The sequence below is a fragment of the Quercus suber genome, unplaced genomic scaffold (assembly GCF_002906115.3).
Source record: "Quercus suber isolate HL8 unplaced genomic scaffold, Cork oak 2.0 scaffold_329, whole genome shotgun sequence".
NCBI lineage: Eukaryota > Viridiplantae > Streptophyta > Magnoliopsida > Fagales > Fagaceae > Quercus > Quercus suber.
Window position 1 is genome coordinate 568,646 of NW_027069782.1, and position 17,154 is coordinate 585,799.

The following is a 17,154-nucleotide window of genomic DNA, read 5'->3' on the forward strand; positions in this document are numbered from 1 at the left end:
GGTGGTCAAGCACTGAGAAAATATTAGAGATGGAGTTGGGAAGGGACACTCCCATTACTTGGGAGAAGTTTAAGGAAGTTTTCAATAGGACATACTTCCCCGATGTAGTGAGGGGCCGTAAGGCAAGGGAATTTTCTGATTTGGTTCAGGGGGCTATGACAGTGGAGGAGTATGTTGCTAAGTTTGTTGAGCTCTCTCACTTTGCTCCTTACTTGATTCCGGATGAGTCCAAGAAAGAGAAAAAGTTTCGAGAAGGCCTTAATGGTAGGATTCGCCCTCTCATTATAGCCTCTGGAGTTGATACTTTTTACTGAGGCTGTGAAGCGGGCAATGAGTCTTGAAGAAGACTTTAAGTACAACCCCAGTTCTAAGGAGAGTGAAAAGAAGCAAGGGCCCTTTAATTCTCAACATGGTAAGGGTCAAGAGCATAAGAAAGGATTCTTTAAAAACTCGGGTAATAGAGGACAATCCTCTAGGCATAGCAAGAATGCCTATCCTCAATCTGGTGATAAGAAGTCTTGCTCTCGTTGTGGTAAACTTCATGATGGACAAAATTGTGATGGGTCAAGATTTGTTTTGTTTGTAAGCAACTCAGACACTTTGCAAGAGATTGCCCAAGTTCTAAGGGCTTGGGTTCCTCTTCCTCATCTCAAGTTGCAAAGGGTAATGACAATGGTAAGAAGGTGCAAGGTAGATTGTATGCCTTGACTACTTAGGATGCTCAGGCCATGGATACAGTGGTGGCAGGTATACTTCCTTTGTTCTCTGCACATGCTAAAGTTCTTTTTGATCTTGGTTCTACACGTTCTTTTGTTTCTTGTGCATTTGCTAAAAATCATGACAAGAGCCCCAAACTACTTGATTTTGAGTTATTGGTTTCTACCCCTGTTGGTGATACTTTAATGACTAATGTTGTGCTTAAATCTTGTATTATTTGTATTGAGGGTAAAGAGTTATTAGCTGATTTGGTGTTGTTAGATATGCATGATTCTGATGTCATTTTGGGCATGGATTGGTTGGCTTCTTACCATGCTAGTGTGCATTGTTTTGAGAAAGAGGTGGTGTCTAGGCCTCGGGGTGAATCAGAATTTCTATTTAAGGCTTCATGTTTACCTTTTATGTCTCGTGTGATATCATGCATACAAGCAAACCGCTTACTTAGAAAGGGATGCCAAGGATTCCTTGCTAGTGTAGTGGATTTACAAAGTGGAGAATTGGAGATAGGAGACATTTCCATTGTGAGGGAATTTTCGGATGTTGGTACTTGGTATGATTTTTGTGGATTAAATTGTCAAAAAAGAAAAATCTACAAGTTCTTTGAGATGTTTTTTCATGCTTTGGACCCTTTATGGTTTGGGGTGTGACACGATCAGTAAAGGGGATGCTCGGCCCTTACAGGTCATACTTTGCATTTGTCATAAAGTGAGGGGCGAGCACGAACACCGGAGGATCCATGGGAACCTAGGGCATGTCCTCACCTGCCAGCTGGCAACACACCCTCTCCACCAAATAGATCACCCTAAGTCCATCGCCCTCAAAGGGCTGGGAAAGCCTAGAAGCAACGATAGCAGTTGCCTCCAAGTTTGAGTCTAATACAAGGTCAGCACCGGCCGAAAGACTCTACATAATCTGTGACAATACATGGGGTTAGGAAGAGAATCCTAAGAAGCATGCAAATAGTGGAAAGCAATACATTCCTAACTTACATCATTAGGAGAGAGCCTTCGAGGTGGGCCTGAAGCGAGGTGACACTCTTCAAGTCCACCGAAGTCCTACAAGCAATGAGACCATACTCTACGGCCCAATGCTGAAATGATATAACAGTTTGCAAGATTCAAATATGGCAGTTTGCAAGATGACAGTTTACAAGACGTTATGGTACAATTTGCAAGATATCAGTTTGCAAGATTCAGATATGACAATTTGCAAGATGATAGTTTGCTATATGGTATGATATAGTTTGCAAGACACAGGTATGGCAGTTTACAAGGTAACAGTTTGCAGGATATGGATATGAATGTAGTATAGCAAAAAGACCCTAGCCATTTGGATACACTCCTCAACCGTCCTCTATGGACGATGCATGAAGTCTGCCTCCATATTGTTATAGCGGATTGTCTCAATAGCATACCTCCTCCCGAACAGCTCCATACCCAACCGAGTGCCCGACTCATCCTCTAGACTAATCGGGACCCATCAAACCATAGGCTAATCATACGGTGGAAGTCGTAGGGAGTGATAGTCATTTCCTAGTCAGCAATATGGAAGGTGTGGGTAGTGTCCCACCACCTCTCGGCTAAGGTCTGCGCTAAGACAGCACTGGCAGACCCTTCAGGCATTAGATGGATGACAAGCTTAAAACCTACAGCACAGATATGGCCGCGAGTCTCCTCGATGAGGATGTTGTACCACACCAATACCTAGCTAGTACTTCCCCTACCGAAATATAGGGCTGAAACTTGCAAAAAGAGAGTACGATTAAATTCATGATTAGGTGAAAAAAATGGTAGGAAAGTGATATTGGATTCATAATAGGATGAGATATGACATGGGATGTACAATTAATTGCAAAAATGGTGAAGGATTATGTTAGAATTGCAAACAGATGAAAAATGCCCAAACTAGGGTTTCTGCTCGGTGCCATGCATGCGTATGAAGGATCCTGCGTATGCAGAATTCTGCATGCGTACATAGGATGGAACTTGCACATGCATAAACTGAAGAACAAATACACACGTGCAAGAACAAGCTTGCGTACACATGAATACTGGCTAGGCATGCAGGAATGAACACAGAAGGTGTTCTTTGACATTCTCAAACTTTTCTCAACCAAAACTCATCCTAAACATGTTCCTACCCTTCCTAAAGTGTCAAGTTTTCAGAGAGAAGTTGAGATTGAAGAAGAAGATGAGGGTCAGATTATGAGGAAATGAGAGAGAGGCAAAAGGCTTTTGTAGAAGGAGTTAGAGAATATGAAGAGATGAGGGAAGATGAAGAGAATGAAAAAGAAAAAGAAATGGTTGGTTACTGTTGGAGAAAAAAAAATGATGAAGAGGCGGGAACATACCTGATGGCTAAACTGTATATAGTTTAGGCCTCCCTGCTAAACTACGTGTATTTTAGCAAAAAATAAATAAAATAAAATAATCTCTCCATGAAGTTCCCAGGAGGCTAGAAGTGCAAAGGAAAATTAAAAAATACATCCAAAAATGATAGAAATGCCCTCAGTAAGCAAAGAACACAGAGACCTTAAAAATAATCCCCAATGGATTGAAAGCATCAAAAAATATCCCTAGTGGATCGATACCCTCAAAAGTATCCCCAGTGGATTAAAAGCATCAAAAAAATCCCTTAGTGGATTAGAAATCATCATGAACACTCCTTAATGAGTCAAGATCATCAACCAAATCCCAAGTAAATCCAGTATCGTAGACGGACTCCCTCATGGGTTTAAGACACGGAAGCAGCCCCCTCGATGGTGAAGTCAACATCAATCCCTAGTGAGTTATAAGAAAGAAGAAGATAATTATTCCCTAGTGAAGGAAAGTTCCCTAATGAGCAACACACCATCAAGGAGTCCCCAGTAGGCCGTACACCATGAAGACCTTGTGGTAGGTCAAAATCATCACCAAAACAATTCTCAATGGAATTATACTCCCTAGTGTGTTCTCCAGCATCCCCAGTAGATCTTTCATCCAAGAAATAGTTGAGCAAATCAGAATATAGAATTCGTGCACATATACCGAGGGAATTGAACATGCAAGCACGAAACCCATACAAATCAGAAAGGAACAATATAGAACTTGTGCACATATCCTACAAGAATTGAACATGTAGGCAAGAAATCCCATGCAAATCAGAAAGGAACAACATAGAACTTGTGCACATATCCTAAGGGAATTTAATATGCACGCACAATGGAAGAGGTAGAGACAGCGATAGAGACCAAGGTCACCCCAAGGTAAGAGCCTCACCAGAACAGGAAGAGTGAAGATGGAGAAGATTACCCAGAGGCGCATGCCACCTAGAGAAGTTTGAGGTAAGAACCCCAGATGGACACCACAGATATATATCCTTTTAAGCTCGTAAGAGCACCCTTGTTTGTTTTTCTTTTTTAGTGACTCTAGGATAGTGAGTCACTCGCCTTTTGCTTGCAATTAATAAACAGGTTCTGGGATAGTGAACCTACCATTGCTCATTTCCTGAGCAACAAAGAAGGGAATTCAGACATACGAATCCCGCGCAACTCTTCGGAGTTGCACCTTACCCCATGTATGCATGATGTGTGTTGTGTGCGTGGGTTGGGCCCAAGTTGTACGTCTAAACAAAATATTTTGTCTTTTATTCTTTTGATTCTGTTTATGAAGCTTACGAATCAAAAGAGGGGCATCTGTAGATACTACACACCCCTTACAACTCGGGCTCCCGTTCCTCAATGATACTAAAATTCTAAGACCCAAGGTTAGTTCAGGACCCAATCAGATATTAAATTGACTTGAGAAATTTTAAAATGAAAAATAAAACTTTTAATGAGCAGATAAATCTATTTTTGGAAAAGAAAACCAAGGAAACCCTCGGCATGCACACGTAGGCCCAATCCTATGCTTACATGATGGGTTCTAGAAACATAAATAAGACAAGTTTTTTGCATTAATGCTAAGGTTTGGAATGAATCCCACATCGTCTGGGAGTTGTTCCAAACCCCTATTTTCACAATATAAGTAGCCTTACATAGTATATTTTCAAAACACACAGAAATCTCACAGGAAAACAATAAGATTCACTAGAAATAGTGAATCAAAGAGGGAGTTTTTCACAAAATATCCTTAAGTTAATTTTCTTTTGATTAGGGCATTTTCTGGCCTTGATCTTCGAGTTTAAGATTACTAATCACTCTTTTTATTGATTGTGAATAGATTTGACTGAGGGGAATGGTCAAAAATCAATCTTGAAGAGTTTTTTCTTCGAGGTATAGTTATTAATTCTATTTTTGTCTGTTTCTTTGCTTGTTTTATGTTTTAATATTTTGTATAGTCTAGGTTTGCGTAGTTGTATATTTTAAAGCATGTTAGGATGTTAGATTTAGTGTTTTGAAGTGTTGCTTTGTTTGCTGTGTTTCTAGGGTTTCTGGGCTGAAACCCACTTGCGCATAATCCTGCCTGCACATGCAGGCTTGATTATGCACAAGCAAGGATGTTCATGCATGTGCATGATTCTGCCCAGAAGCCCTAACCTTAATTTTGATGATTTTGTTTTTGATTTCACATGTAATGCTTTTGTCTTAGGTCCTTTTTTATATATTCATGTTGTTAAGCTTCTATTTCACACGTTGAATTATTTGTTTCCCTTTCATATGCTAGAATTAGGGTTTATCTTGTATTTCTTTGCTTTAATGTCATGAACATGCATTCACATGTTCATGCATAATGCCATAGGTGTTAAGTTGTTGCAAGGTAAGTGAGAGAAGTCATGCATTCACAATGTACATGCATTTATTTGTGATATGATCTTGCTTAGGTTTGATGATATGATTGCACTCTTAATTATTTGGGTGATAATACGATTTGTTTGCCTTGATTTAATGTCCATATGCTTCTGCCTTGGATGAGATATGATGACATGATGATAGTAACATGCTAGGGTTTATGTTATACCATGCTAGATGAATGCTAGGTTGGTTTGACATGTATGCTAGATGTATGTTAGGGTTTATGATGTGAGATAGGAGCACATTAAGGTTTGTGATTTGGTGAGATGCCATGATGATATGACATGTATGCTAGATGAATGCTAGGCTTTGGTTGATTGCCATGATAGATGTATGATTAGGTCTTTTTGAGGATGATTGATGTCATGTTGATTGTTAGATGAATGCTAGTGTGTGTGTGTGTGTGAGTTAGACTAACAATAATGAGTGTGCCTTTAATAGGGTTGAGGCATAAGACACAATAAGAGGAAGCCAACCTTAGGGTTGGGCAGTTTTGGGTGCCGAACACCCTTCTAAGACCGTACCTTGACTCCGAACCCATATCTTTGGTAGTAAAATAAAAAAGGTCATTTCTTGAGAGGACACTATATATATGGTTCCTAAATGATAACGCCTTAAAACATATACTTGTTATATATTTATGTGGGCATTATCCCCTTTAGAGGTGTGCATGGGTCGCGTTGAGCCGAGTTAACGGGATTTTTTGACCCAACCCACCATGGTGGGTTGAAAAAAATTCAACCCAACCCAACCCACATGGGTCAAGTTGCATCCCAAACCCACGGGTTGAAATTTTTATTTATTTATTTACTATTATTATTAAATTGAGCAGAAAAAAAATATATCACACCTACTACCTGAGTTGATAAACAAAATATACATTAATATATGAACTAATGTACATTAATATTGGCTTTAATATAGGGTACGAGGAAGAGTTGGTTATTTAAAAAATTTTATTAATTATATAATATATATTAAATATATTGGTGGGTCGGGTCGGGTTAGGTTTGGTGGGTTTAGAACTTTATGACCTAAACTCAATCCAACCCATTATCAAAAAAAATTTTGTAACCCAGTCTAACCCACCAAGCCCTAAAAATCAACCCAACCCGGCGAGTTGGGTCGGGTCAATTTTGGCGGGCACACCCCTATTCTCCTTATTACTATGCTTAATTTGTATAATTAAGCCATGATTTGCATTAGTCTCTATTATTTATCTTTACATAATTTCTTGAATAAGATGTCATTCATTGCATGTAATTTTCTACTTTTAAGAAATCATGTAAAAAAGATGAGTTTACAAGAGTCTGTGAGAGAATGGAGGACAAACTAGAATTAAAGAGGAGCTAAAGGACCATACTTAAATGTCTAAGGAGGCGAGTTGGAGTGCTTGGGTCATCTACCATGTTTGGAAACTTTAAATAAGGAAAGAAATCAAAGAGGTAGAATCTGAAGGAAAAATCAGATTTGAGCACTGATCAATATTTTAGGCGCATCTCTCTCCTCAAAAATCAAATTGACACAATGCCAAATGACTTGGAACCGTGACAAAAAAATCTACAACTTTTCAGTTTTGAGTTTTTCGAAATTCTCAAATTTTGAAGGCCGAAATTAACTCACAAATTACTGCTGTAAACTTGGATGAAAATTAAAATAGTAAAAGCTATTTTTTTCTTTGGACACTTGGACATGAGTTTTTTGAAGGGAGGCTATGTAGAACAAATTGGGTAGAGAAAAACTTGTATTTTCCTTTCTCTAATGGCGGCCTAAACTCTTTGCTAGGGCTAGGGGTTATGTTTCTTCTATACGGTATGAATATTCAATGTGATTCTTTCTAGGATTTTATGAACAATATATTTGATTGTTTAATTAGATTTCTTTTGATGTATTAGTTCTTCCATGCTTTCAATAAGTTCAATCATGTTTTTCTTATTATTTAGATGAATTTCTAACAGTTTCAAATAGAAATAAGGTTTTAAAGTGAAAGAGTTTTTCTAAAAACTTTTTTAACCGCATTATTAATCTAGGTTATTATGCGTTCTTGAATTGTCTCTATTCAATTGAGTCATAAGTATTTAATTGTATAAGAACAATCAATTATGAAATATATAATTTCTTAGATCACAAAGAATTTCATATCGATATAGGGAAACACCCTGATGCCCCAGTATTTACATTATTGATTTAAATCAGTTTTTATTATTATTCTTCTTAACAATCACCTAGCAAAAGTACTTTTCTTCTTCACCCAAATTGTTGTTTAATTATATTGTTTTTGAATTTACCCTGCTCCTTGTGGTTCGACCTCAATATTTTGAGAATTATATTACTACGATCTCCTGCACTTGGGAGTGAGCAAGCACTAAACCATTGCAAAAACTAGGTGGCGACTCCCTCATTGTGTCCACAGTCTTGGAGAGCTTGCGTGAGAGGGTTTTGTGGAGAAAGGGTGTTTGATTTGTTTTCTGTTGTGTTTTTGGCATAAAATGTGTTAGTCTGACGGCAAGTTGGTTGGTGGGTTACAGACCACTAACGGAAAGGACCATAGGTGGGTAAAATGTCAAAAATCAAACCACAGGTAGGTAAGTTGTAATTTGCCCAAAAAATAATTATTTCCATCAAATAACTACCACTTAAAGCAAAAGAGTAGTTTTTTTAACTTCTTAGAAACTGCCTCTCTTTATCTTCAAATATTCTACTTGAATGACATGTAACTTCTAAGTACTTTACTTATGTGATAAGTGGCACATATTGTCTCATGTAACCTTGGAAGCATAGACATGGTTACAAGTATGACACGACAATTTTTGAAAAATTAGGACACGACATGGCCAAGATATTAATTAATTATAAAATATATTTTTAAATATTGTTAAGTATTTATTTTTTCATATAATATTAAACATATGTTAATTTAAGAGCAATAATGGATAATATAATAAATTCTTGACTAATAAAGGTAACTAAATAAGTGTTCAAGATTGAAACTAAAAAAATAAAATAAAAGATAAGTGTCCCAACCGTGTCCTGCAATTTTTTTTTATTACATAAACAACATAATTGGGACATGCATGCAGAAGTGAGAAGTGTCCCATGTTCGACATGGGTACGGCACGCCAAATGAAATTTTTATGCTTCCTAGCATGTAACATAAGGAGTTTTTTTTTTTGTTTTTGTTGTTGTTTTGAGCTTGGTTTAGAAATGTGTATAAATACTAAAATATACCCTGGGTCTCGAACCATGACCCCACAACAACCCTTAGGTATAAACAGAACTTTAATCTCACAACTCACATATCTAATTATCCCATTCTCATCTCATAAACGTCAACTGACATCTAGCAAAAATGCCAAAAAACAACAACCATAAACCCACAATGAACACAATCACAACCTTATTACTGTATCAATTTTTTTTTTTTTTTTTTTGTTGTTGTTGTTTTGAGCTTGGTTTAGAAATGTGTATAAATACTAAAATATACCCTGGGTCTCGAACCATGACCCCACAACAACCCTTAGGTATAAACAGAACTTTAATCTCACAACTCACATATCTAATTATCCCATTCTCATCTCATAAACGTCAACTGACATCTAGCAAAAATGCCAAAAAACAACAACCATAAACCCACAATGAACACAATCACAACCTTATTACTGTATCACATAAATTGTAAATACATGGAGAGAGAGAGAGAGAGAGAGAGATCATATCAATTAGATTTTGAAGAGAGAAAGAGAAATATAGAATAAAAACTTGAAATTAGGGTAGACTAGGCGGTGACTAGGCAGCGTCACCGTCATTGGTCTAGTCGTGGTTGGTTGGGCAAGGCTCATGAGTTATGACTGCTTTCCTTTCTTTTCTTTTTTCTTTTTTTGGTTCTAAATCCCAATTGTTAATGTGGTTGATAATTGTTATTTGGGCTAGTGGAGTCAATATCATATTGGGGGTGGTTTCAGTTTGGATAGGAAAATGAAATACTTCGGTACTAATTAATATTGGTGTACCATTTTAAGGTTACTACTAGTTTATATATAGGTCAAATTCTATCATTTGTTATGGGTCACAATTTAATATATTAATCCTTAACTCAATACAATAACCTACTACTACTACTTAGGAATGGCAATTTTTACCCGACCCTAATGGGGTAGGTTTTACCTGACTCGTGAAACATTAGGGGTGGGTTAGGTTTTTATAAACCAACTTGTAGCAGGTTCAGGCCAAGTAACCTGAACCCAAACCAAACCTGTATACATTAAAATTACTAAACTACCCTAATTATATATATATATATATATAGCACTAACTATTTCCAAACTCTAATCAATCTCACTTCTCAATCTCTCCCAACTGCTACCCCCCTTAGCTCTCACTCTCACCAAGACACCAACCCACCCTCATGGCCCACTCTCACTCTTTCAGCCCGCCACCCGCCACTCCCTCAAGCCCTCTCTCCTCCCTACGTCTCCACTTCACCGTAGATGTCAACTACCCTTCTATCTCACAAGTTCGCTCTCCACCCTTTTTTTGGGTTGGTTCTCCACCTTGTCTTTGTTTAAGTCTATGGCCAAAATATCATTCCCCTTTGGTTTGGTTTAAGTTGGTTGATTTGATGATTTGGGTTTGAAAATTGGGGTTTTGAGAATGAAGGTGGGTATGAAGTTTTGTAGATTCGTGGGTTTGAATGTATCATCTATTGGAGAAGTTTGCGTTTTGATTTTGAATTTGGGGTGGAAGATGTGTTGGAATGAATTTGTTCTAAGAAATTTTGTATTTTGATAGGAATTTTGGATGAACCATTTGATTTTATTCCCCAATTTTTTACAAATTAGAACTTTTTGATCTTATTTTCTCTTGCCCTTTAGGCTTTAGGGCATTTAGGCTTCAGGAAATTGAACAATTTTTTTATTGGGCCTTGGTTCAAGCCTTCAGGGCCTTTAGATTGGGCCCTAGTTTAGGGCCCTGAAGAGGCATGGCGGGGCTCTAATAATAATAATAATAGTAGTAGAACTCTAATTCGTTTTAAGAAAAGGGAAAAAAAATCATCAAATACTTTTAAAAAAATTGTGCCTTACGATAAAAGTGGCAATGTGGCTTGGTGGGTGGGAAATTGAAAATTTTAACTGTGAATAGTCGGTAGGATATGATTAAATTTCAGACACTCGGTGTTCACATGGATACAGTGAGCACACAAAATAAGAACTTTGAAAATTGAAAACAAGAGATTAGACTTTAGAGAGAGAGGGAGAGGAGAAGGGAGGGGGGAGGGGGAGAAAAGTTGAAGAAGAAGACAAAGAGGTGTGAAAAATTTGAATCCACAACCACAAATAGCAAGAGATAGAGAAACATGATGACAAAGATGAAGACTAGAGCAAACGAAGAAGAAGACTAGAGAAAATAGGAAGAAGACTTGAGACATGATTGTTATTGTTTGGTTGGGATCTTGCTTTGGGTTAGTATTTAGATAATGATGTTGTTTGGGTTAGGTTTTGTTGAGGGGAATTTTTTTCTATTTGTCAAGCCCAAATTCTATTTGTAAGACTTGGGCTTTTCAATGCCATAATAGAGTTATGGGTGGAGTTGGGTTTGGTTCCACTACAAGAAGTAGACCATTCTACAAAACTAGCCTGTGAACAAACAACGAAATCAAGAAATTATCAAGATATGAAGCAATAATTATGAGTAATTTTTTAGTTGTTATTTAGTTGCATAACCATTGGGGTTCAACCGAGCCTAGATCCAACTATTAATCTACTAGGACTTGGGACTTATTATGGCTGAGATAGAGATTCTAAGAATATAGAGAGTTAGGTTTGGTCCCACCATGACTGAGTGAGGTCGTTCTGCTGGACCAACGAAGATATGCAGTAACATAAAGTAACTTTAGATTATAAAGCAATAGTACTCTAAAAATATCAATTATTTTTAATCGCATAACCATTATAGCTTTTCTATAAAGTTGAGCCATAAAACCTAAACCCCAACTCTTATGGTCTTATATATTAGGCTTTAAGCTCCATAAACCTTGTGAGTTTAGATTTCCCAGATTTCTAAGCTGACAATGGGTATTTCTCCTTTCCTTATACTAAAGGATTAGTATTTCCCATGGTGGTTCTCAGCTAGGATTGTTATTTGAGTGAGCTAAGTTGCTTCTTTTGCTTGTATCTTAATTTGAGATGCTAGGTCACTCTCTTTTGCTACCCCTTTTTCTTGGTGCCTTGTCCCCTATATATATTGATAAGTGAGTTTCAAAAATTACATTTTTACCCTTGTCTTGGTTTTGCTAACCCTTCTTTTAACAAGATGAAACTCTGTCTCCTAGCTTCTTTCACATTTCTTGCATTAGAGTCCTTGAAAGCACTTCTAGTCTTCCCTAGATATAGAAGATTCTCTCATTCGATTGGCTAGGCAAGACTTTTGGGTGTGTAGGTCTTCCTCCTTTGCAAAACCATGGGGATAGGGTGGTGTGGTCCTTCTAGTAGCCTAAGGAAATGACATTGACTATCTAAGATTGATTTTTTTCAATAAATGGCATAGATGCTTATGGGCACAACGCGCAGTCACTTTTAGGGAAGTATGCCTCAGCCGAGTAGATTGAGGCAGAGAAAACACAAGGAGTTGCCACCTAGTTTTATGGTCTAGGAACCATAGATATAGCGCCTTTACGTAGAAGGACTAGTATTACTACCAGAGTATGGGTTTGGAGTTTAAATACGATCTTGGGAAGCTGTTAGGTACCCAAAACCATCCGACCCTTAGGTCGACTTCCACTTATTGTGTCCTATGCCTTAATCCTATTAAAGGCACATTCAACATTGCATCTTAACACACACACACGCACTAGCATACATCTAAGCATACAACATGACAACAATCATCCCAAGACCTAACATTCATCTATCATGCCCATCAGCCAACCCTAGCATTCACCTATCATGGCATCTTATATTATCTCATCCAAGGCAGCAAAACAAATCATGGCAGAAAATTAGGCATGGCATTAAAAGCATCCATCATCAAATATATATGCCAAACTTTTAGATATGAAAACAAGTATCAAACAAACACATTCGTCACTCAAATGCATGTTCATACCAATGCATGTCTTACCTTGCTTACCTCACTACGTCACAGCACCTATGGCATCAATGAATGGACATGTGAATGCATGTTCATGGCAAGAAAAATAAGAGAAAACCCTAATCTAGTATGTTAAAGCAAACAAACAAATAAATAAAGAAACAGAGGTTCAAAAAAGCATATAAGAAGATAAATACAGAGACATATTAAGTGAAAGAAGCAAAGAAACAGAAGCAAAAAGACTCGGATTAGGGTTTTTGGGCACAAGTATGCATGCACATACATAGGCCTGCGTACGCATACCAGTTGTATGCGTTCGCATACTTCGAGCTTGCGTACACATGCAGAAGCATGCGCACGCAAACGTGCCCAAACCCTAACTTAGAAACGCAGAAACTCAGAAAAACAAACAAAACCTGAATCTAATAACCTAACATGCAAAAGATCATAAAGCAAAGAAAACCTAGGCTAAACAGACATGTTATTATATAAAGAAACAAAGGAAGCAAGGAAAAAAAAAATGAATAAAGCAAGAAAAGTGAAGAAATGAAAAAGAAAATCTTAGAACTCAATACCTCAAACAAGAAGCTTTTCGAGCTTGATTTTGACCCTTCCCCTCAATCAATCTATTCACAATTAAATATAAAAGTGATTAGTAATCTTAAACTCAAAAAATCAAGACCATAAAAGGTCCTAATCAAATAAAATTGACTTGAGGATGTTTTGTGAAAAAAATCCCTCTTTGATTCACTATTTCTAGTGAATTTTAGGTTTTCCCTTAGGATTTTCTGTCTTTTGAAAAGGGGCCATGTATGGCTTTATATAGTGAGAAAATAGAGGTTTGGAATGGCTCCCAGACGATGTGGGATTTATTCGAAACCTCAACATTAATGCAAAAAACTTGCATTTCATAGGTTTTTGAAACCATAGCTACATGCATAGGTCCGTGCCTGCGTACGCATGCATTAAACCTGCGTACGCAGGTTCTAGCCTATGTACGTAGACCGAGGGTTTCCTTGGCCTTTTATTTTCCAAAAATAGATTCATTTGCTTATAAAAAGTTATATTTTCCATTTTAACACCTCTTAAGTCAATTTGTAATCTAATTGGGCCCTAAACCAACCTTGGGCCTTAGAATTTAAGCATCATTGGAGAACGGGGCCCCGAGTTATAAGGGGTACAAAATGCAGTGTCTACAAGGCTTCATAAGGAAAATACATATGCTAAAGTATTTGGTTGGGTAGCCATTTTGGAATTTCCCTTCCTGTTGAACCACCATGTCTTATGCCTGAAGAGTGGTCCCTTGTCGTACCTCATGGATGATATCTCTTTTCTCAGATTTTGTGGCTAGGCTTCAACCTTGCTATATTGCTCTTCTTGGTTCCTATAGGACTAATTTTCTTATTGTATTTCTTGCCCCCTTTTTTTGGGAAATTTCCATGGTGGGACTTGATTCCTCATGGGCCACCCATGTTATTCCATTTAAACTCCTGTTGGTCCATCTTTTGGGTTTATTGCAACCTTATTTAAGGTCATCTTTTATTTGCACATGTTGTTAGGCTTGCCTTGCCTTCTTCAAGACTTTGCTTGTGCATTACATTTTTGGGTCTTTTCGGCCAATATTTTAGTTTGGGCTTTGTATAAAAACTATGTAAAAACCTTAAATTTTGGGTATCAACAAGTTTTAATTTTAAGTTTGTGGAGTGGGGCAAGCTTTTGAAGCAAGAGAGGGGGGGGGGGGGTTAAACTCTAATTTTTCTTGGGCCCAAACTGAATATGGATATATTGCATATACTATATTTTTTTTGTTGGTAATTGTTGATACCTATTTTTGCAAATTTGCATCCAAAAGCCTATGAGGAGCAAGGCCCGAGAAAGCCCTAAGAGATGGGTTAGTATGAGCAAAGAGAAATTAATCGGGCTATATTCCAAAGGCCCAAAGAGAAGAGAATGCATAAATAAGGTCCGAGTGATGACCTAAAAAAAGAAGAGTATTTTGAGAATAAAACCTAAAGGTAGGCCCACGAGCCCCTTTTAGGAGTGGAGTAATAAAAGGCCTTCTTGAAAGAGTAATGTTGAGAATAGAAAGTAAAGGCCAAAGTAGGCCCACAGGTCCCTTTTGGGAGATGATAGGAGGCCATTCTTGAAGAGAAAAATGGGTATTAGAAAAACCCAAAGGTTGAGAAACAAAATGGAGCCCAATAAGTAAGGCCCAGTAGAATATACGAAGAGAAAAGAAAGTAAAAGGGTCAGCAGGCCCAACCCAATGAAGTGAATAAATGAAGAGAAAAGAAAGCAAAGGGGTTAACAGACCCAACCCAATGTATTAAATAAATGAAGAGAAAAGAAAGCAAAATGGGTCAACAAGCCTAACCCAATATATGGCAGAAAGCCCATAATGCCTTTGTATAAGGAGATAAGGATGAATTCTGATTCTGTGGAAAGTAAAGTAAGGTGAAACCGTACAAAGCCACAACATCAAGAAACACACGAAGAAGAAACAAGACAGGAGAAACAAGACAAAACCAAAGGCAGCAAAAACTCATGAAGAGGAAGCAAGATGAAATCAAAGGCAGCGGGAAGTGCATGAAGAGGAAGAAGCCAAAGAACAAAAAGTGGCGCAACTGAAGCCTTGTCGACCTGCAACCCAACCAATGCAAAGGAAGCAAGGCCCATGGTTGAAGAGGAATAGAGTGTATTGTTCGGCGGAGGGGGGAAAAGACCTAGTTTTGGTATCTTGCCAAGACCCCTTTTGAAAGATGCTTTGCTGTGAATGCATACTTACCAAAATGGGTAGAAAATTTGTCGCTGGATTAGCTTTTTCCCAAAAGAGGAAGGAAGTTTGTCGCTAAACAAGTAGTGGGACTAAACCCACTTCTAGCAGACAGAAGATAGTGGGAGTGAACCCATCTGCACACGGCTAGAATGGTATGTAGTGGGTGTTGGCTAAATGCCTATAGCAGACAAAATGATTGGTGGAAAGCAAGGGCAAAAGGGGAAATCACCTAGACTTTATCTTGGGTATAAAAGAAACAATACCCATGAACAAGAAAGGAATGGCAACAAGAACGAGGTAAGAACACAACATCAATCATTAGATAATGGAGAGAAATATCAACAATGGTGTGAAGAACACAGTGCCCAAGAGAATTGGAACAGCAAGTTGAAAGTGAAAGAAGAGAGAAAGAGGGAAAAAAAATTGAAACATAAGAGAGAATAGGGAGTTGAGAAAGTAGAGTATACACGGCAGACCTAACATGCATCACTAGGCAACCTTTTCCCTCCCTCATACAAAACTATACTCTTTGTCATCTTAATAAAGAGGACACTTTTACTTTTTGTTGCTAACATTCTTGGACTAACGGTTATTCTGCTGTTACTATATACATATATGTATATATATTTCTCTTGTTTGAAGAGTTTGATATTGTGCACAAACTGGTTCCAAGAGAATCTTGTGGAGAGAGTCAGGCTCAACTTCCCTATCATCTATAGAAAGCCTTAGCCCAATAGCACAAAAAGACACCCACAATAATGTTAGGGGGCTTGCTCCACCACCTGATTCTGCCCTTGGGTACTTAGGATGTAGGGAGGGGTCATTAGACCAACACGATCGTTGGATAAATAAAGTTAAGGTTTTATTTTCTTGTAAGTTGTAACCATTCCCCCTTAAGATTCACAGGGTATAATTGCCAAACTTACATGTGACATAATTTTGGAAGCTTACACATGACTTATGCCAATTGTAATTATTAATCATTAACACTATTACTGACATGTGGTTGATGGAAGATTCATGGTCTCGATATAGAATACATGTAGGTCTTGATTTTAGTCTTGAGACCACATTTTGATCTTGACATTTATTTTATATAATGTCCATTTTAGGCTGTTGATCAAGGCATCACAATCTTGATATCGAATCCAAGTTGGCTCGATCTCGAGACTATTTTGTTAGCCTTGACGTCAAGATCAAAGTCGAGGTAATTTTGTGATATAAATAGTTTCAATCAATTTAGCCAAAAAAAAAAAAAAAAAATAGCATCATTCAACCGTCTGTAAGTTGGCAGATTTTACTGCTGCTATCTATATCATTTTTGGTTGTGAAATTTATTTATATTTTTTAAGAGGGTTGTTTTGGTTGCAGCTTGACGAGCTTCTTGTTTCCTGTGTTTGCAGCTTGAGGCCGTTTGGGCTATATTTGTTTCTTTTGCTCTGTTTATCAGTACAATTCACTAACCCATTTATTCATATAGCAAAAGAAAAACATTAAATTAAAGATTATTAATAGAACAGTTTTGTAACTCTTGTTTACGTTAACAGAATAATATGGGCTTTCCAAATTTCAAGAAAAAACAGAAGTGACCTACTTTCAAAATTACGCTGGTTTCCTCCCACATTTTTAGATGGGCTGGTTGTTTCTTGTAGTTATACATACATTAATTGTCATCTCCTAATCTAAGGAAGCAAATAGCTAGAGAAACATAAGCAAATAAATCAAGATACTACACACCAAGAACCTAACCCTTGGAGTAACTGTAAACAATGTACCAATTAAGAGAATTAGTAACTCAGCCTAA

At 37.5% G+C, this 17,154-nt stretch overlaps 1 protein-coding gene across 1 annotated transcript; it reads left to right on the plus strand.

Annotated features, from left to right (window-relative positions):
* Positions 1–330: 330 nt before the first annotated feature.
* Positions 331–1,959, plus strand: LOC136071598 (uncharacterized). The gene is made up of 3 exons (XM_065783113.1): positions 331–675; positions 717–1,267; positions 1,848–1,959. Exons 1-3 carry the CDS (start codon positions 331–333, stop codon positions 1,957–1,959), a joined length of 1,008 nt encoding a protein of 335 aa, XP_065639185.1.
* Positions 1,960–17,154: the final 15,195 nt, after the last annotated feature.

What these genes read in the sequence shown, in the direction of transcription:
- LOC136071598 (XM_065783113.1), top strand. Translation starts at nt 331, where the DNA reads ATGAGTCTTGAAGAAGACTTTAAGTACAACCCCAGTTCTAAGGAGAGT. An exon ending in TGCAAAGGGTAATGACAATG is followed by an intron (nt 676 to 716) that starts GTAAGAAGGTGC and finishes TTGACTACTTAG; the next exon opens with GATGCTCAGGCCATGGATAC. An exon ending in TTTTCGGATGTTGGTACTTG is followed by an intron (nt 1,268 to 1,847) that starts GTATGATTTTTG and finishes CAAATATGGCAG; the next exon opens with TTTGCAAGATGACAGTTTAC.